This window comes from Octopus sinensis, linkage group LG10 (genome assembly GCF_006345805.1).
Source record: "Octopus sinensis linkage group LG10, ASM634580v1, whole genome shotgun sequence".
Lineage (NCBI taxonomy): Eukaryota > Metazoa > Mollusca > Cephalopoda > Octopoda > Octopodidae > Octopus > Octopus sinensis.
The window spans coordinates 52,455,890-52,477,588 of NC_043006.1; the positions used below are offsets into that span (position 1 = coordinate 52,455,890).

The following is a 21,699-nucleotide window of genomic DNA, read 5'->3' on the forward strand; positions in this document are numbered from 1 at the left end:
CGCCTGTTTCAAACGACTTTCGGGCCGGGACCTATGGACAACTTCCAGAGATCCCTGGCCTGGCAGTGCTACCGAGAAGCGCTATCCGTTCGGGATAAGCTCTATAGGCATGGCTCGAGAAACACGGGGCCGACCTGCCCGACATGCGGACAGAGCGACGAAACCGTTCTGCACGCAATCGTGCAGTGTCCAACAATCTCCGACCTGTGGGCTTATGTCGAACGCCTGCTGTCACGTGTGGGACGTGTCGGTGTATCAGCCGAGTCTACCGTTAATATCGTCACGCCTCCTTCCTTCAAACGGGAAGGAAGAGCTATTTCTACCATACTTGTGGCTATGACGAAAGAATGTATTTGGTGGACGCGCCTGAAAGGATTAGAGACAAACACTTTCCTCTCTGGTCAATGTCTCATCAACTTTTTCAAGTATCACTTGAAGAGGAAAGTGAGAGTAGAGAGGCAAGTTTTGTCTAGTGAATGTTTTAAAAAAAGATGGGTGAATGTAGCAAGGATGGAAAGTATGAATGACGAAGCCACCTTGACTATGATCCTATGAACCGTAAAAATTAATACAGAGAGTTGCTTATTAGTAAAAAAAGAAAAATATAACATGTGACTTTATTGACCGAGGTTACCGTGGTCTTTTCCGTAGGCTTTTCTTTCCACGGGTAAACCTCACCTGTCCTCCCCTGTGCACTCTATATTGATATTTCTGTGATAACGATCCCTATTGATCAATTTCCCCCCTTTTTTGTCCTCTTTCTTTCCTTTTACGATCCCTTTTGATCGAAAACCAAACCCCCTTTTTTACCCCCAAAAGAAAAGCTCTACCTTGTAATTTGTCCTGTCTGTGTGCAGCCCTGTGTGGCTAATAAAGAGACATATCTATCTATCTATCTATCTATCTATCTATCTATCTATCTATCTATCTATCTATCTATCTATCTATCTATCTATCTATCTATCTATCTATCTATCTGCCTAGCTTCTATCTACCTATCTATCAATCTATCTATCTATCTATCTATCTATCTATCTATCTATCTATCTATCTATCTATCTATCTATTATCTATCTATCTATCTATCTACCTATGTATGTATGTATGTATGTATGTATGTATGTATGTATGTATGTATGTATGTATGTATGTATGTATGTATGTTGTATGTATGTATGTATGTATGTATGTATGTATGTATGTCTCTGTGAGTGTACATATGTGTGTGTGTGTGTGTGTATCATTATTCAGTTTTATTTCTATATTTTTCGTCAATATATGTTTATCTGTCTTTGTTCATATACTCCAACCCTAGCACTGTCTGACAACCCCTGATGGTTTCTTTACATCCCTGTAACTTAGCAGTTAGGCAAAAGACCAGTAAAACATACTAGAAACGATTTGTTTGACTAAACCCATCAAAGCAGTGCACCAAAATGGGCTTAGTCGAATGACTGAAACAAGTAAAAGATATGTTGGTTTATTTCTCTGTCGTGTATTGTTTGGCTGCACAGCTTTATTCATTTTGTATTACCTTGGTCATAGAGATGAACCCAACTTAATCATTTTTCATGATTTCAAGTTTAATATATGATTTAAAGAAGATTTATTTATTGCAGATAAAGCTACAACAGAGGGGTCTCATTGTACACTTGTCTCTCATTTAATGGATGCTTTGTTTAGTACATCTGCAATTCTGTATCCCAGTTTTCACTTTTGTGTAAACATAGATGAAAGGGAAGAAATAAGGAGCCATGGAGACCAAGGTTATTATTAGAATCATCAACATGCAAAATAAGTTAGACCTGAAAATTTTATGTACCAATGACCACAGGTTAACCATTTCATCTTTGATTAAATCTGACTAGTTATATTCTGATGTCTTCATTTTTATTTAGTACGAGACTACCCATGACCTGTTGGGTCACTGATAGTTCAGGTTATAAAACATTGAAGCTGATTTCAACATTGCATTGAAATGAAAGTTAATTTTATGATGATTCAGTTAAATGTTCCAATTCATCCGTGTCATCATAGGTCTGGTTTATAAGTTCATGTTTTAGGTTTTATTGATTATTTACAACACCTAGTAGAAATAGAATTTCTGGGATAAACTTGAACTCCAGTAACAACATTTGTTTATGGTATATGTGCTCACTTCTACAAGAGTGCAAAAGGAATTGTTATATAAACATAAAATTAATGGAAAAAGTTTATACAGTATTATATGTCCCCATTTCAGGGTTATGTTGCTTTTGAAGTATTTTTCCATTATATGCCTTTCAGGTTATTTATGGAGGTACCCTCCCCTCCCCCACCCCCAAAACACCCGCATATCTCGGAAATTCGGGGTTCAATTTACATGAAACCTGTTTTATACCGTTTGTATTCACTTTTCGGGGTATCGTTACCTTCAGAATACTTTCCAATTATGTGCTGGTTTAGCTGTATTAAATTACAGACAAGAACGCAAGCAAGCGATCACTGAGCTTTAGTAGTATATATATAGATTTAGCATGACTTAGAAAATATTAACTTTGCCCATGAAGTTTACTTTTAGATAAATTGTGCAATTTGCTGAGACAAATTGTTCATGCTATTTACGTACTGGAATATGTTCACTGTTTTTGCTTCTGATGGTAAGAAAATCAACCCTTTAGCATTTAAAGCATCCATAATATTCTACGTCTTTTATATTCAAAGTGACCAAATTTGGCCTGCTACACTTATCCTACACTGTCCCTTTAAAAATAAATAATCATATCAGTGATGCCTTTAAGCTACAATATAATACATGATTAATTCAAAACAATATGAATAAACATTACATTTGACAGAGTAACCTGTATGCAAAGGGCGAACGAATTTACATTTATATTATAAGAACTTTGAAAACTTAATTTCTTTTGTAGATGATGATCTTGAAAGTACAACCAAATCTTTAACTGATGCAGATAAAAGCTCCAGTTCTAAAGTATCTATTCGAGATCTGAGAAAAGAAAATCGTAAATCTGTAAACAATTCAAGTTTACGTGAAATTATTTAAAGTAAAATAGAACAGAAAATTTTGAAAGTTTTTGATATATGAACTGAACTATTTTGACAATATCCAGCTGAAAGTATTTTTCTCAGATGCATCAGATATACCAATTTATCTATGTTCTCTTGAAGTGAAATAAATTTAAGTTTGAAAACTATTGGTTGATATGTGTTGTTTATCAAACTTTTCTATATGAATGCATGCATACACATATTTATATATGCATGTATGTATTTATCCATCCAGTCATTTATATGTATGTGTCCATCCTTTCTCTTTCCAACCACCTACCCCTCTCTCTCTCCATCCATTACGCCAATCCAGTGATCAATCGATCGAGTGATGAATGGAAACTTGAAAAACATTAATATGAATTTTGTTGAAATTGATTATTTTTTAATGACTAAAATTTAAAAAAAACTAGTGATATTCTGACTGTCTATATCCTGGTGCCAATAATAGTAGATTCTCCAGTGTATTCACTTTTGGAAAGCTTTTCTGATACATATCACTATCCATCTAAAGTTTGTTTTCCAGCTAGTAATGTCTCTTACAGAAATTGTGTTACTAGTAGGGATCCTGTCTTATAATGTCCACTACAGGATATTCATAATATAGATTTTACAATTTATAGACAATTATCAACAAGGTAACTACTGTCCTTTACAAAAACTGTGAAGCACAACGAACAGCAACAGCTTCTTCATAAGCAAACTGTCCTGTGTTGGTTATGAAACCTCAAGGCAGTCCTCATCCAGCAGACCTATAACTAAAAACATTCCAGCTACACTTGACAAGTTCTTTGTTAAGGGAATGCATACCTAGGATTGCACTGCATTATTCAATGTGTTTCTACATATTGAATAAAGTAATTTGAGAGAGATTTAGTGTATAATAGTGGAAGCTTCTATGTTGTAAACTAGTTCTATGATGTAGGATGCAAAATCACAACTGCTTATATATTTAAAACTATCTGTATAGTATATTAAAGTGCATTGAGAAAAAAATATAGAGTGACTACGTTCAAAATAATTTGCATATCATCTTGTGATCTCAGCACTGGTTCCGATATTTATATGACAGTGATATGTCTAAAGAACCCACAAAAAAAACCTTGAGGGGGAACGAGGGGAGAAATATGAAAAAGAAATTAAGTCCAAAAATAAAACAAAGACGTACTGTTAAAATTAGCTTAGTAATTTGTTTATTTCATTTTCAGAGCAATATTAATTAATCTAATCTAAAATAGGTTCTGTTGTTTTATTTGTTGAATATGTCGTACATAGATTTGGTTGCAAATGCTTCAAGAAGAATTATGACAAAGAATTATGCATACGTTATTTTATTCTATAATCACAGGATAATGCATTTGAATTAGACAGAAATATTAACACGCACACACACACACACACGTGTGTGTGTGTGTGTGTGTGTGCATGTGTGTGTACATGCTCGCGCACGTGTGTGTATAGAGAAAATAATTGCTGTAGAAAATGAATATTCATTAATATATGCGCAAAATGAAACTAACATTTCCATATGGTGGAATGGATTCTTCATGTTCTCATATTGCAGGGAAAATAGTTAGAATAATGGAAATTCTGTTTGCTTGTTTATTGTCCGATATTGCATTTGGCAATGTATGGCCAATCACACACTTTCTTGACATTGTTGAAGTGCAAGTTTCCAGGGCAATCCTTTTTCTGGGCAATATTCCAGTCACACTGATAAAAATGTCTACAGCTTTGTGGGTCAGGGAAAAGACCTGTAGGTTCAGAACAGTTGAAGCCTAAGGAGAAAAAGTAAACAAAATAAATTTTCATTACAAGTGTCAATTAAATGAATTTAGCATTTTAATTATCTCTATATTTTATGAAGTCAACATTTATCGATGATCACATTTATGTAATTGATTAGACTGGCAACATGAGGTGCGTGTGTGTGTATATATGTATCTATTTGTGTGTGCAATTGTGATTGTGTGTATGTTTGTGTCTCCTTGTCTTGCTACTGCATAACTGTTGTAAATGAGTGTCACTTTCATAGAAGACTGTTTATTCATTTCCAGTATCCTGCAAAAACATGTCTGGCTATAAGGAAATATTTTTTTTACTTGGAGACAGGTGTGGGTTGGCAGTAAAAAAGGTATTCAGCTCTAGAAAATCTGACAGATGCAAGGTCTTATGTGCCTGCCTGACCTATGCAAGCATGGAAAAGGGGATGTTAAAACAATAATGATGAATTGCTTTAACTGCTTTTGGAAACCCAAATCATTTCGTAAGAGAGACTGGTCTCTTTTTATCCCTTTAAAAACACAAGCAATTGTACATAACAACTCAGCTTCATTACATATGGATGAATCTTAAAAATCAACACAAACGCACACACACACACACACACACACACACACACACTCGCGTACAAGTGGGTATTAATCAGAAGATAATGCATAGTGGCTGTGTAGGTTCTATACACTAAAATGAATATAAACACCACCACCACCACCATCATCTTCGTCAACTCTCATCTCAATTCATTCAAATTAGTGTTTTTTAACTATTTGTTTTCATCTATGGACCCCTTTGATTCCTGTTTTATTCAGGTGGACTCTGATGTTTAAAAAAGCCTATTATATTATTGATATTAAATAATACTAGGAATTGTATTAAAACAATTGTTAAAATATTTTGTGCATTGTAGAAATATAACCGATTTACAGCACATAATTTTTAACAACAGAATCTTAGATGTACTCCTATATGGCAATGACAGATGAAGATAAAGCATGAGGAAGAGTTAAATCCTCTTAATCAGTTACTAAAATATATTTGCTTTGCATATTCAATGAACTGACTTGAGAAATTTCAAAACGAATGTATATTTTTCTTTTCTATTTTTGTGTTTTAAAGAGAAAATTTTAACTTGATAATTTTTGTAAACAATATATTGTGAATGAAACCTTTTAACCAAAACATACTAGCTGTCAGTATCAGAAAAGCTGGTCAGAATCTTATATTTCTTTCATATTTAACCCTGCATTGTAAAATAATTACCCTCAGCAAGAAGCTGTTTATCTAATCACTGCATAAATATCTGATGTATTTCTTACATTCGTTTTGTCACAATATGTATCAACTCGAACGTACTTACATCTCTGTTCCGTATACGTAAGTATCTCGTGTATTTGAAATTTCTGTTTTCCTCTTGATATATTTATGCCAACAGAACCATCTGTTTGTTGAATGCCCACCCTAAAGCTACTAACTTGAAATCATTTAAATACATAGAACTAACGACACTCTTTTTTCTCATTTCTCAGGCAGTGAAGACGGATGCTTTAAATGGATATTCGCAGTTTTTTTCCTAGCCTTATCAAGGCATAAAAAAATATACTCATGTGAACACATAATCGTTAAGGTGGGGGTAGTCAGTTTGAAAAACGCCAAATGAAATGATCAGAATAAATGTTAATAATTTGAGCAAATCAAATAGGGAAAATGAATTTATTAACTCCTGAAATTTAGTAATAAATTAAAGGTATTGTACTTACTTGCTTGGCGGTCTGGTACTACAAAAGAACAATATAAATCAAAAGCCATATTAGTTTCATTCATATACACATATGTTCGTGCACACAAACACATAACACACATCATGTAAGTCTCAGAATTGGGAAACGTTTACCAACTAAGATTAATCTTGGATTAAGAAACAAAAATTCCTTTATTAATATTTAAAATTTAAAAAAAGAACAAAAATAGTAAGATAGGGAACTCCAATAGCTGCAAGTTTACCGGTGTTTTTGCACGCGGAATGCTTCCATGAAATATTTCCGTTAGTTCCTTTAATACAATTATCTTGGTATATCTGTTTATTGCTTTTATAAGTTCTATTCTTATTCAAAGCAGCAAAACAATTTTACAGTTCAATGGGGGCAAATTTTTCCAGCAATATTCAAATGAAATGTTTATATGTGCAATAAACAAAAGCGATTTGAACTGGCACTTTCCAGAGGCTGGAAGAAGGTAATAAACGATTAAGCAATCTGATTTCGAGAACATCAGGGATTTTTCAAAATTTTAGAACTGTATAAGAAATTCATGAAAAAAATGTAAATTTGGAATATTAAAATTGTCAAAAGTTTTAAAATTATTAACTGTATTATAATTATGTGTAATAGTAATTTGGTTTTATATTAATTTCTGGAAAAGATAGAAATAGGAAACAGTATATTCTAATTAATGTCCATACAATTTTTGAACGCATACCTAAGTAAAGTGAAAAGATTGTCGCTAGAAATCAAAATCGAATTATGGATCCGGTTCACAAGTACAAATTATGTAACATTAAACAGCTATGCTTACCTTCACAGTAGATTCCTTTAAAGCCAAATGGACATCGGCAACGTAATTGGTTGGCAGTGTGGATGCAGGTTCCTCCGTTAGAACAATGGCGAGACGGACAATAGATTGAACCACTTTCGTTACAAAACTTGCCAGACCATCCACTAGCACAAGTGCAAGTGAATCCATTTGGTCCAAACATGCTACACTGGCCGTTGTTTTGGCAAGGATTTGGAGTGCATGGATTGGTTTGACTGCCGCATCTCTGTCCAGTCCAGCCTTGTGGACAATAACAAGTAAAGCTGTTGCCCATAGGATAGCACTGTCCACCGTTCAAACAGGGGTTATTCGAACAAGGCGTAGTGGTACTCCCACAGTTTTTACCACTCCATCCTTGGCGACACGCACAAATGTAGTCAAAATCATTTTGTACAATACATTGGCCATTATTCAAACATGGCTTTGAAGCACAAGGATCTCTTCTCGAACAATCTCGACCACCAAATCCGGGAGGACAGTCGCATATTCTTGTGTTTACATTACAAGTTCCTCCATTTTGACATTTTGGAGAGCACAGACTTGGGAACTGGCACCTATCTCCATAAAAGCCATTTATACATGCGCAAGTGATTTGATCGTTTACCAGCTGACATCTTCCACCATTTTGACAGATATTTGGATTTAACGCGCAATCATCTCTTCTTGAACAATCTGGACCAACGAATCCATGACGGCAGTTGCACATTCTTGTGTTAGTGTTACAAATTCCTCCATTTTGACATGGTGGATAACACTGAATCGGCACCTGGCATCTATCACCTTGAAATCCATTGAGACATATGCAAGAAACTTGATTGTTTACAAGCTGACATGTTCCACCATTTTGACAGATATTTGGATTTAACGCGCAATCATCTCTTCTTGAACAATCTGGACCAACGAATCCATGACGGCAGTTGCACATTCTTGTGTTAGTATTACAAATTCCTCCATTTTGACATGGTGGATAACACTGAATCGGCACCTGGCATCTATTACCTTGAAATCCATTGAGACATATGCAAGAAACTTGATTGTTTACAAGCTGACATGTTCCACCATTTTGACAGATATTTGGATTTAACGCGCAATCATCTCTTCTTGAACAATCTGGACCAACGAATCCATGAGGGCAGTTGCACATTCTTGTGTTAGTGTTACAAATTCCTCCATTTTGACATGGTGGATAACACTGAATCGGCACCTGGCATCTATTACCTTGAAATCCATTGAGACATATGCAAGAAACTTGATTGTTTACAAGCTGACATGTTCCACCATTTTGACAGATATTTGGATTTAACGCGCAATCATCTCTCCTTGAACAATCTGGACCAACGAATCCATGAGGGCAGTTGCACATTCTTGTGTTAGTGTTACAAATTCCTCCATTTTGACATGGTGGATAACACTGAATCGGCACCTGGCATCTATTACCTTGAAATCCATTGAGACATATGCAAGAAACTTGATTGTTTACAAGCTGACATGTTCCACCATTTTGACAGATATTTGGATTTAACGCGCAATCATCTCTTCTTGAACAATCTGGGCCAACGAATCCATGAGGGCAGTTGCACATTCTTGTGTTAGTGTTACAAATTCCTCCATTTTGACATGGTGGATAACACTGAATCGGCACCTGGCATCTATTACCTTGAAATCCATTGAGACATATGCAAGAAACTTGATTGTTTACAAGCTGACATGTTCCACCATTTTGACAGATATTTGCTGAGCAAAATGGTTGTTCACATCGTAGTCCTCTGAGTCCAACAGGGCAACGACAAGTGAATTGAACTCCATTTGGATAGCATGTTCCACCATTTTGACACGGTGAAGATTGACAGGAATTAATGGGATTTTCACATCGTGGACCAGTAAATCCAGATGGGCAATTACATTTCGCAACAAAGTTAGTTGTAGTACATCGGCCACCATTTAGGCAAGTCACTGAGCGACATTTATCTTCAATTTGACAACGAGGACCGTAAAAGTTAGGAAGACATTGGCACACAAATGATGTACCTGCATTCGAACATTGACCACCGTTCATACAAGGTGCTGACAAACATGCTGAAAGAACTAGATTCAAAACAAAAACAAATTAACAGAATAAATCTACTTGATTTACTATTTAATAAAACAACATTCACTAAATCCATAAATGCCTTACTTAAATACAAACACAAAAAAGATTCAGTTTTGTAAATAAGATAATGTTGTGCGTTTTTTTCCAACTGTTCTAAATTACAACTCGGTGGCAATGCTAGCACACTTAAGACGTCTTATAGCTAACTATAATTATAGCAGACCTGTTTAATACAGTATTATCGTTATTGAGTCAAAATCACTATCCGATTAGTATGATTGATTTACAATTACTAATTTAGCCCACAGGTCATCTACAAAACGTCAAAAATTATTCTCAAATAGAAATTTAATTAAGATAAGATCATTTGATAATAGAAATAAAGATGTATTAAGTAAACGACTGCCGGACAATGATAATATATTTCACTTCGTTTGAATGATTTTTGTTTTACTTTTCTAAATATCTTTTTGTACCATGTAATCCCAATGCCGAAATTAATGTGGTATTCAATGCAATTGCGAACATAAGCTTTATTTGTTGGTAGAAATTAGGTTATGTGAGATCCAGATATCACTCAGTAAGGAATGTGTCTCTCATATCTATGTTGGACACCATTAATCCCCGACTTCTTTGCATGCTTATAGATATATTCCAGATTATTAGAAATCTTCAAATCTAACCACTGGCTAGTTCGTTTTTAGCTTTAATAGTGAAATTCTTAACTTGCTGGATGAACCTTCTTCGTCACATCTCCGAGTTGCACACGTGTCATGCTCACGTGTTCCACTCCAAATCCCGCTTCTACCTCTTAAACCCGATCATCATATTACAAACAGTAATTATAAAGACCTTTTACCTCACGAATGTTAATGTGATATACAGTAATACCTCGACTATCGCGTATTTGACATTCCAAAACCTCCATCGATAGGTGAAAATCTACGAAGAAGGAGCAGCACTGTATATTATTATTATTATTTTTATAATTTTTATATATTTATTTTATAAATGCATTTATGTTGTAAATGCAAAACAACACTACGGAGGAATCGACGTAAGCTCGAAAAATAAACTGTAATGGGTGAACCGTGATATGCCGAGAGATTACTGTATTAGCAACCTCCTGTATCTTCTAGTCTGAGAATATCCTATCGCTTACCGACTTAGTCTTCCAACAAAATAAAGAGATAGGTCACACATTTTTTATGTGGCTTTATATATGAAGAAGGAAAATGATTTTAGTAGAAAGATATTTCTAATTTGAAATTGAAAAAAAATTTCATTTAGTAAATTAATAAGTCGCTATAAAGCTGCTGAAATAATTTATATTGACGATAGAATTCAAATCAATTGAAAGCAGTATTTGTTTTCTCCTTTTTCATATTTTTGATTAGATATATCTTTAGAGTGCGTTGGTCTTTCTCAGTTTACCATGGAACTTGATGTCTAAATTGTTTGCAATACTTACATTTGCTGAAATTTTGGCATTAGTTTATTATAGTGTTGTAAATTCAAATAGAAATTCATGATTCTTACCAGTCTCGCATTTGGGTCCCGTATAACCATATGCACATCTGCAGGAATAGCCATTAATTCCGTCAACGCAAATACCACCATTTAAACAAGGAGTCGTCGTCAGACCGCATTCGTCGATCCCTAAGATAAATCAATATTAACCCATTTTTCACTTTGTTAAACTTTGTTCTGAAAACTCATTCCAGTTTAAAATAACACCAGAGGTATTGCAATATAATGCATGTTTTCATTGCTAGATTTTTTAGGGACTATTATTAACACCTTCTCAACTATATTTGCAGTTAAATTCCACCTGCTTAAAAACATGTAGCTAACAAAAAATTGTTCGACAGTTAGATGCCTATCTACTTTTAAATGTTTACTTCCATTTATTTTAACGTGTTAATTATCCACTCATATCTGCATGGTATTAATGAAACTAGTACTAGATATTAACTTTTAACCACCATTAGCACCCATAGTACTTCTTTTAGGACCAGAAAGATAATCTATTATATTTCTGCAACACCTGTATTTTAGCCATGAAGACTGGAGTGTTTTTTAAATATTGTAATAATTTTAAAAAATATATTTTGTATAGATAATGTTGTATAAATGAGATGTTTGGTATAAATCAAATAAAGAAGTTTGGGCACTAATGGGTTAACACCTCAACTACCAAGAGCTTTATTTTTCACTCACAACGAATTATTATTGTCCAGTTAAACAAATGACCAAATAACCACTACTTGGAATATTTTTGAGGAGGTACATAACACACAAGCAGGTGGAATACATGTAGAACCAGACGGAATGCTGTATAAATATCTAATGTATTTAGAAGTGCAAATCTGAGAGTACATATGTTAAAGATGTCCACGTTGAAAAGAGCTTATTCTATGAAATAGATTCAATTAACAGCATTGTTATAGCTAAAATAAAATACATGTTGATAATTTTCCGATTATTAGGATTAAAAAGTGTCACAAATTCCTACAAATAAAGTTTACAAGTTATAAGAAAAAAAGTAAATACCTTTATTACAATATTGTCCTGTGTATCCCTGTTTACAGTTGCATCTAAACGTAGAGCCCATTGGGACACAGGTCGCACCATTTTTACAAGGAGAGCTGCGACATAGATCAGCTGAAAAAGTGTTGGCGATACATATCTTTTACGCACATATTTTCTTTCTATTTATATAAATAATGCAATTCCATAAAATGCAAGTGAATCAACTACATTTATTTCAGGAATGTATTTACAATCTCACAAACAGAGAATTTGTTGATATTTTAACAGAGATTTATCTACTTTGTATTGAATTGAGCAGTTGCCAGTGGAATGGACACCGTGTCAGTCAACAGGTGAAGGTGTCAAAGCATCATTTATTATATATTGAGAATAATGACAAAGATATTCAACTCTCGTTCATTAGAATGCTTCACCGTAAATAAGTATTATATAGCAGCGTAGCTTTCTGCTATACGGAGCAGGAGCCCTGTATAATAACGAATGTTTGTTTGCTTGCAATCATGTGCTTCTGTCTTGACTACAGATCAGAGAGACGCTATTTAAATAAAAATAACAGGAGTTAATCCATCATGGATTAATACTGTTTTTTATTAGAAAAATGTCATGAATAATAATGGTATTTATGGGGTTTAAAAAAAAAAACTTCGATGACTCAGCTTTAGATCATCAAGAATTTGAAGTGCTAGGGATCAGATTCGCGATAATCGAAGTGCTAGCTAATCTTAAAGAAAATCGTATGAATAGAATGGGTTCTCGTCATTTCAATCTATACAGAAATTAAAACTTTAGCTTTAAATCTTTAGAAACAGTATAACATGAAGTATAATGCTTCAATTTAACAGGTAATATAGAAACATTTGTGTTGATTGAAATAAATGTAAACTTCCATCTACGCAATACCGTAGGAGAACAGTGTAAATAGTCCTATTTCTCTGTGTTATATAGACAAAAACCATACAAATGTCACGATACTTAGTAGTTTCTACCTCAACAGTCTGTTCAGTCGTATTGGGTGAAATTAATAACCAGTAAAATATATTTCATTGCAGTTCTGCTATATGTGCATCAAAAACTATATGATGCTTGTACAGTAAGGACCTAGAATACACTGATGAACAGAAGATTAGTATGTTGAGTTTACAGATGTATCCGAACGGAGCCCAATAACAACATTAGCAACACAAGCAGCAACAACAAAACAATAAATGATGCAAATGAGCTGCGTAGATGAACATTTGATATTACAAAATAATAGAATCGTAATAGCAAAATAACTGAAGACTATATATATATTTTTTTTTACTAAAATTCGTCATAAGGCCAAAATTGTTTTAAGAAGAAATTGGTCCACATTTTATGAGTCCCTGGAAGCTGAAAGGTAAAACTGATCCAGGCGGGATTTGAATTCATGATGTAAAGAGACAGAAATAATATACACGTACCATTAATATTACACAATGGACCAGAGAAACCAGGCTTGCAGACTTTTTGACCGTTAGCATCACACTGAAACCTCGTTTGCTCGCTGGTGGGAATATCACACCTGATGGCACAGTTCGGACCATAATAGCCTTGGCTGCAATAACTCTGAAATATAACAACAACAAAGACATTCTAAGACTTTGGAAAATAGAAAGGTTAAAGAAGAATTCTGATATTTTGATCATAAACGAACCGCTTTAAAAATATAAACGTTGGTGGTTTTGGTGTACGAGTTTTTATATATAGGTATGGTATTAAGACTGCGTGCTTTTCCATAATAAAATCAACTAACGTTGTTTAACATTTATTTATACAGCAATATACCCCAATATTTATAGTATAACATAATGACGTGCCAGTAGAGTATCGTGGTGTACTTATAAGCAAATGCAGTTAATAGTTACGTTAATAACAGAAATTACTAGCTTCACGTGAGAGGCGAAAGAAATACTCTGTTCGTTATAGTCGACGATTTCTTTAACACAGGATTCAGTCTGTGCATCCTATGTATGGCTTTGATTTGTTTTGACTAAGTGTTGGCTGGTTACTTATTTGTGTGGCGAGAGATGAAGATATTGTGTTTATGCTATGTGCTTGGAAAAATGCATTGCTGACAAAGAAATTCTTTTAAACACAGGCCGAGCAGGAGAAAGAATCAAGTGTTCATTCAGCTTCTTGGACCTTCTCGAACCTCTGCGCTAATGCTTGCCGGCCTTGTTGCTTATATAAACTAATGTTTAAGAGTGAACCCGCGGAACATAACAGAACATTCTATAATATGGAGTGGTATTTCTGCAAGCTGATTAGTTGGTATGCAAGGCACGTCACTGACCTAAGTGTGGGTTGCTACTAGTTACTTAAGCAGTAAGGTTTCGATTTTAGGCTTCGCCACGGGTTTATAGCATCATTTCTGAGTTTCTAAAGATGTTGAAAATACATTTTTAAGGGTAGATTGGACATAAAAATAATGCCAGATATTTTCACTACCATCTGCACATCAACTACCGTATGATACTCTACGTCCATGGCCTAGAATACATATGTACACAGAGAAGAAATGCAAGAGCTGTCAAGGATCTTTGACGATCGATGCTTTTGCTGTTCGCTTAGAGCTCTGTGTTGCTGCAGTAGCACATATCAGAATGAGAAATGCTCAAATCAATTAAGATAGGTGGCATAGCATAATACCTAGATATTCCAAAGCAACTGAGATTAAAGTACTTACTCGAATTTGGTATGTCAGTTGACTAGTAGGGTTCTGACTACCACGGGTTGTTATCAGTTCATACCTGGCTTCATCGACGCTTCTCTGAGGCAAATGACTACCACTTTGGTAAACGTAATCGGCTATCAATTCGTTGTTGCTTTTTGCAGTAAACGAAACAACGAATTTCTGAAAACAGAGGTTTGAAGGTATATATTATTGGAAATATGTACAACCAGATAGAACAATGAAATTATAAACGAGAATGCAAACACACTCTCTCTTTCTTTCCCTCTCTCTGTCTCTGTGGCTCTCTCTCTCATATACGTACCCACACACACACGCACACCCGTGTGGGTTTGCATAGCATAGCAGATTTATAGGTTATTCAATACATTAATTAATAAACATCTAGATTATTGAAAATATAATATATAATCGTGAATACCTTCATATATGTTTTATTATGTTATTATAGCGTTGATTTATATATTTGTGAAGAAGAACGATCGTTGTTTCGCCTATATAACACATGTAAATAACAACAGTAAACTCAGTAATATTAGTTCTTATGTTGTCAGAAGGTCTCAGTTTTGGAAAATGCGAACGCTCTTATATTCATGCTTGTTTCGTAAGCATTAGTGATATAAGGGAAATGAATTGATTTACCCACGAGCAAGTAAATCGCCTCCGACTCTGATCTTGCTGCAAAACAATGAACCAACAGTCTATAATAATCGCTTCTAATTTAGACACGAAGGCCAGCAGTTTTCATTTAAGTCGGTAACATCTGAAGAGTTTTTCGGTTGGCCAATGTAACACCTCATGGAGGAAGCAATATGATAAATAGTGAGCTGAAAAGGTAAATGCTATTATTATCAGACTTTCCATTCTGTCGCGATCTGCCTGTCACAATCTAAGAAATACCACAATATTATCCTTTCCCAAGAAGTATTAAAACATCTAATCTAACTGCCGCCCACATTTCTTCTCTTTCAACAACGCAAGGAAAATAGAAAAATTTGTAAACAGCAACCTTTCAGTTCTGATTTCTTCGTTTTCTATATGATCACTACTGTAGTTTTCGTAGAAACAGATATACAGCATGTTGCTGTCTTAACTCATCAATGGTCTTTTTACATTCCTACTTTTGTCATAAGCTCAAGTTCTGTAGTATTGTTAGCGCGAGAACATCATAACATCGTTCTACAGACATGCTATCTATCTATAATATCTTTTGGATCAGAGGTCGATAAATCTCAAGATCCAGTTATGTCTTCCAGTGAGTAAATGCAACACGTAATCAGTGAGTAGATTGTAGTTTCATAAATATGTGTGTGTGTTTATTTTTTAATACACACACACACATACACACACACACACACACACACACACGCACGCACACGCACACACACACACACACACACACACATATATATATATATATATATATGTGATAAACTTAATATAGTAAGTTTGCATTTTGTAATGCCTATGTTGTGGAAAGTAAACAGTATAATCTTCGTATACAAAATATATAAATAAGTAAATAATAATAACAACAACAACAACAATAATAATAATAATAATAATAATAATAATAATAATAATAATAATAATAATAATAATAATAATAATAATAAAATTTCAAGACTGGTCATCCGTCCTTCAGAGTTTTATCCTTCCAAAGAACGCTTGATAGCAATAAGTATTTAAATCAGTAACAAACGAAAAAAAACCTAGTTAAAATGGCTAGACTGATTAGTACATATTGTAGACTGATTAGTATATATTAGCTGGCAACGTTATTCAATACGTAATGAATACTTTATTCACAAGCATATACTGGAAAATCTAGGATAAATTTAACGTAGTCATCCAATAATTCATAACGCCTCCCTTGGAAATTTAATAAATGTAAATGCATCATGCCATTTTTTGGAACTCGGGAAAATATTATTCTGGCATATTTCGTAGCATGATTTAAATTGGGATTGCTATCCAGTTATCTTCACAAGAAGACAGAGTGGAAAACATCCTCTTGTCTTGAAAGTATACATCGAAAAGGCCAGGGAACAGAATAAAGAAGACATGCACCCAACACCAGAGCTGAAGACACCGTCGGTAGAGGAGTAGGGGCCGAAACCGGACGTGGTTCCTCCTGATGATGTCTTGAGCTAACTGGATTCTATAAAGTAGCTGTTGTGGTAGCAGACCACGAAACACGGTTGTAATTCCTCGCAATGAAACTAACAATCTTAAGAAATTATATTTTAAGAAACATCTCATTCCAAAACCAAACACTTACCTGAAACGGCTGTCTAATCAGGTACGTGATCGGATTACGTGCTCTACCGATAAATACCTTATTTAGATCAATGACATTATCACCTAAAATTAATTTGAAAAAATGAAACAGAAATTATATTGGGATACGAGAGTGAAAATTTACAGACACACACAAGTACACAGATGATATAACCTTCCCATTCTCTCTAACCTCCAGTATAAAGATGTTATATACACATAACGTAGATATATTATCAGGCCAGACTGTCTGCACTCTCTCCATGTATACTGTCTGCATTAACTCCAAACTACACTGTCTCCATGTACAGAGACTTACTGTTATCTCTAGTGATGTTTTGTAAATCAAGTCTCTTTCTAATACTAAGCCACTCCAATAAGAAAAATATTACCCTTGTCTTTACATTCGTACAAATTACGCTAGATTATAATCATTCCACCGTATGTGGAAATTTCTCTGGATATGTGTAATGTTTACTCATCTAGACAGAGTATTGATATTTCGTGTTATGCTTAAAACCAGTGCATATTACCAGGATTTTCCGACTGGGGTCGAATAGAAGAAACCATCTTAAATTCATGTTTGAGTCCCCGTATAAATGGAATAAGGTCTGGCTAGCTTGTTCTGGCATGGAGTTGTATAATATAAAAAAATGAAATTAAAGCAAGTAATGATACTTTCAAGGCATTTAATACCTGCGTTTCAGGTCGTAGCGCAATAAATAAACCAAAAGATATTTCAAAATATGAACACGTTGATGGTTTTCGCCATGCATATATGGTTAACGAAATATATATATACATACATACATGGAGAGAGAGATAGAGAGAGAAAGAAAGAGAGAGAGAGAGGTAGAAAGAGAGAGAGAGAGAGAGAGAGAGAGAAAGTGATAAGGAGTAATATCTAAATCTGAGTACCTAGGTACGTTAGTGTGTTATGTGAAGATATGACTTCTTTTGTCTCCAGTTTCAGATAAAATTGGTTATGTGTTGCTGACATCTACCGAGGGCATTGTGAAACTCCACTTTTTCAATATTATGTTACTACTCTTCTTATTTCCTTCTTTCTAGCATCAAGTCTAAGTATTCGTTTGCCTCATCATTGTTACTGCCATCACTGATGATATATTGAGCACTTTCTTTCATAATTAGCATCATCTTACATGATTTTAGTCCCTCCTAAGGGAACCAATTGCCCCCTCATTTGAATTTCACGATCTATATCGCTATTAAATATTGCGTTGCATATAAAAGTCTCATGTAGAACCGATCGCTACGAAATAAACTCACTTGCACATTGATAAATGCATACACACACACACACACACACACACACACACATATATATATATATTTATTTATATATATATATATATATATATATATTAATAAAAAGAATTCCAACCTTGTCTGATTTTCACGTTTTATTTACAATCTTATAATGATATATTATAAGATAATATATTATAATTGAATAAAATAAAATGAAATAGTAGAATGTTAAATATTCATTCTGATTGAACTAGTACTTTCATGCATTGAATTCTGCAATCTTCGGGTTCATGTAGTAGTGTTGACAGTCATGCTTCACAATTTTTGACTATATATATATATATATATATATATATATATATATATATATATATATACATACATATAGTTAATCAAAACATTAACAAAGAGAAAACACAACAACGTGAGAACGTGGAACAAGTATAGTGTTATTGGACGCTCAGGAAATGAAAGAAGAGAGGAGGATTTAACGTTTCAAGCGGAGAACTTCGTCAGAAACATAGAAAAAGGAAAGGTCCAAGGAAGGGAAGACGGAGGAAGAAAATCGCCAACGATACACACGCGGTCATATATTGAATGACCGGAAGGGAATGGGTGAAGAAAAAGTTCTTTCAAAGACTGTAGAGTGCAAGAGAAGGAGGTATATGTGTGTGTGTGTGGGTATGTGCGTGCACGCAAGTCTACGTGTGCGTGTGTGTGTGTGTAATGATAGCACTTGTGTCTGTGTATCTGTGTGTGTGTGGTTGTGGCTGTTTATCTATGTGTGTGGTTGGGCTTAGTATTGTTTAAGGTCATAGGAAGAATTTATAGTAGGTGTGGCTCCTGTTGTTGGTCTACCTACACATGTGCGTAGGAAAATGGTCAGTGGAAGGTTCTGGTAGCTTGAAATATGTGTGTGTGCGTGTATGTATATGAGGTGTGTGTGTGTTTTGTTTGAAGTGTGTGTATGTGTATGTATGTAGATGTGTGTTCGCGTGTGTATGTGTGTATGCGTAGGGGCTGTGTGTGTGGGGAGTAATTACATTTTCCTTTGTGTATGTGTGCATGTGTGCTTGTATGTGCATATGCGTGTGTACATGTATGTATAATTGTGTGCGTGTATGTACGAGGGTGAGCTGTGTGTGTATGGGAGGTATGTGCGGGTTTATTGCGTGTGCATGTGTGTGTTTTATGTGCGTGTGTATATACACGGGTGTGCGTATGTACATGTATGAGTATGTGCGTGTGTATTTTGTTTGTGTGCATGTGTGTGTGAACGAGGGGTTGTGTAGGGGGTATATAGGGGCGTTTCTTGCGCGTGTATGCATGTGGGTACATACACGTGTATCTGCGTGTAAATGTGTATGTGCGTGTGTGCGTGCGTATGTGTACGCATGTTTGAGTGTGCATATATGTGTGTCTGTGTCTATATGTGCATGTGTATGTGTGTGTGCGGCGTGTATGCATATATTGTGTGTGTATGTATATGCATGGGTGTGTATGTGAATTTGTGTATGCGTGTGTGCGCGGATTGTGTGTGTGGTTTTTCGTGGGGTTTGTGTAGGCGTACATGTGTGTATGTGATTGCGTGTACATGTGCGTGCGTGTGCTAGTGTGGGTGTGCTTACGTGCGTGTATGCGTGTATGTGCGTGTGTATTTCTGCCCATGTATGTATAAATGTGTGCCTGTCTGTATGTGTATTGTGTGTTGGAGGCATATGTACGAACCTGTGCTAGTGTGTGTGTGTATGTATTAAGTGTGTATATGTGTGTGTGCGTGTATTAATTGCGTATGTATGTGCGTGTGTATGTATGTGCGTGTGTGCGTGTGTATGTGCGCGCGTGTGTATATGTGTGTGTGAACGTGGAGATGTGTGTCGGGTTATGTGTGGGATTGATATCTGTGCATTCCTGTGCGTGTGTATGTGTGTGTGTGTGTGCGCGTGGGTGTATGTGGGTGCATGTGTGTATGTATGCGTGTGTGCATGTGTGTGGAAGTATGCGTGTATATGTGTATGTATGTGTGTTGTATGTGTGGTGTGTGGGAGGCGCATGTGCGTTCGTGGATATGTACGTATGTGTGTGTATGTGTGCGTGTATATAGAAATAAAAACAATAATTCATAAAAACAATAAATTATAAACAATAAAATAACAAAAAAATTATAAAAACAATAAAATATAAAAATTAAAGCAATCGTGCTTTAGATACAATAGATATATCAAATATATCAAATATATTAAATACATCAAATGCAACATATGTATATATGTATATACAGTATATATCTGTACATGCAACAGGAGAGGAACCAAAGCTGGAAACTTTCAGATGATGAATTTATATATATATATATATATATATATATATATATATAGTAAATTGATCTGCGTAAAAAGGCCAACAAGAAGAATATTCCATCTAATGAGAGTCCAATATTAATGTATGTGTTTCAGTCCGCATGTACTATACGCGTTACTACTAGTTACATGTGCAAGGCAAATACGTTCATCAGGCGCTGCTTATTCAATGAAACCAAGAAGTTTAAATAGAGGACCGGACGAGATGTGACGCTAAAGCAAACAATATTTAATGGAAGATTCCACTACAGGTAGCCAACAAATTAAGGTTTCAAATGTATTTAATTCGAAAATATACACAAAAAAACAAAGTAAAATGATAAAGTTATAAATTATAAAAATCATGAAAATTAAGCTAAATTATAAATGAGTCAATATATAAAATATATATAGATCTACACGTAATTCAAAGGCTATACGAGTATATACAATACATGAATTATACAAGTACATAAAAATACAATATACATAAATTGCATAAAATTATAAGTGGGGTAGACTCTATGGTGTCTGTTATAATGGTCTATACTTATAATATGTAGCAATTACAAAAGGGATATAAAGGATGGAAAAAATATAATGTAGATATAAATATGAGATATAAATCGATACAGTGAAGGAAGAAACTATATCTATATTCCTAGGTGTTATAACGAAAGATAGGAGAGCAAAATGACCAATCAATCAGGAATCGGTGGAATCTCCCAGTTTTTAAAGATAAATTTAAACATGTGTTTACATCCACTAAAAATCGCTGACCTCGGATCTAAAGAACATCTGCGGCCTTTCGGCCAAGGAAAGCGTACATCTATTAGACATATTCATGTATGGTTTAGACCCTTCTATTATTCTCCATTTGATCACATATGGTACATTATTCTCATTTTTTCTCATACATGTATGTATGTATACATATATATATGAATATATATGTATGAATATAAATATATGTATATATATATATGCATATATATATATATATATATATATATATATATATATATATA

General features: G+C 34.5%; 2 protein-coding genes across 3 annotated transcripts in view; one reads left to right on the top strand and one right to left on the bottom strand.

The window, feature by feature from the left end:
- The window catches only part of LOC115216219 (kinesin-like protein KIF28P), a 227,286-nt gene extending 224,209 nt beyond the window's left edge, over nt 1-3,077 (top strand). Inside the window, exon 25 of one of the 2 annotated variants that reach the window (XM_036506665.1) lies at nt 2,913-3,077. In XM_036506665.1, coding sequence (XP_036362558.1) covers nt 2,913-3,046 — 134 coding nt within the window. In that variant the 3' untranslated portion in view covers nt 3,047-3,077. The remainder of the gene's footprint in view (nt 1-2,912) is intronic. The other variant, XM_036506668.1, reaches the window with a different exon arrangement.
- A 1,150-nt stretch (nt 3,078-4,227) lies between these two features.
- Nucleotides 4,228-21,699, bottom strand: part of LOC115216313 (fibropellin-1-like) — a 40,408-nt gene continuing 22,936 nt past the window's right edge. Inside the window, exons 7-14 of the mRNA XM_036506954.1 lie at nt 17,062-17,144; nt 14,775-14,942; nt 13,510-13,654; nt 12,068-12,178; nt 11,054-11,173; nt 7,405-9,507; nt 6,591-6,608; nt 4,228-4,829 (exon numbers count right to left, since the gene is read on the bottom strand). Of these exons, the coding sequence (XP_036362847.1) occupies nt 4,654-4,829; nt 6,591-6,608; nt 7,405-9,507; nt 11,054-11,173; nt 12,068-12,178; nt 13,510-13,654; nt 14,775-14,942; nt 17,062-17,144 (2,924 nt within the window). The 3' untranslated portion in view covers nt 4,228-4,653. The remainder of the gene's footprint in view (nt 4,830-6,590; nt 6,609-7,404; nt 9,508-11,053; nt 11,174-12,067; nt 12,179-13,509; nt 13,655-14,774; nt 14,943-17,061; nt 17,145-21,699) is intronic.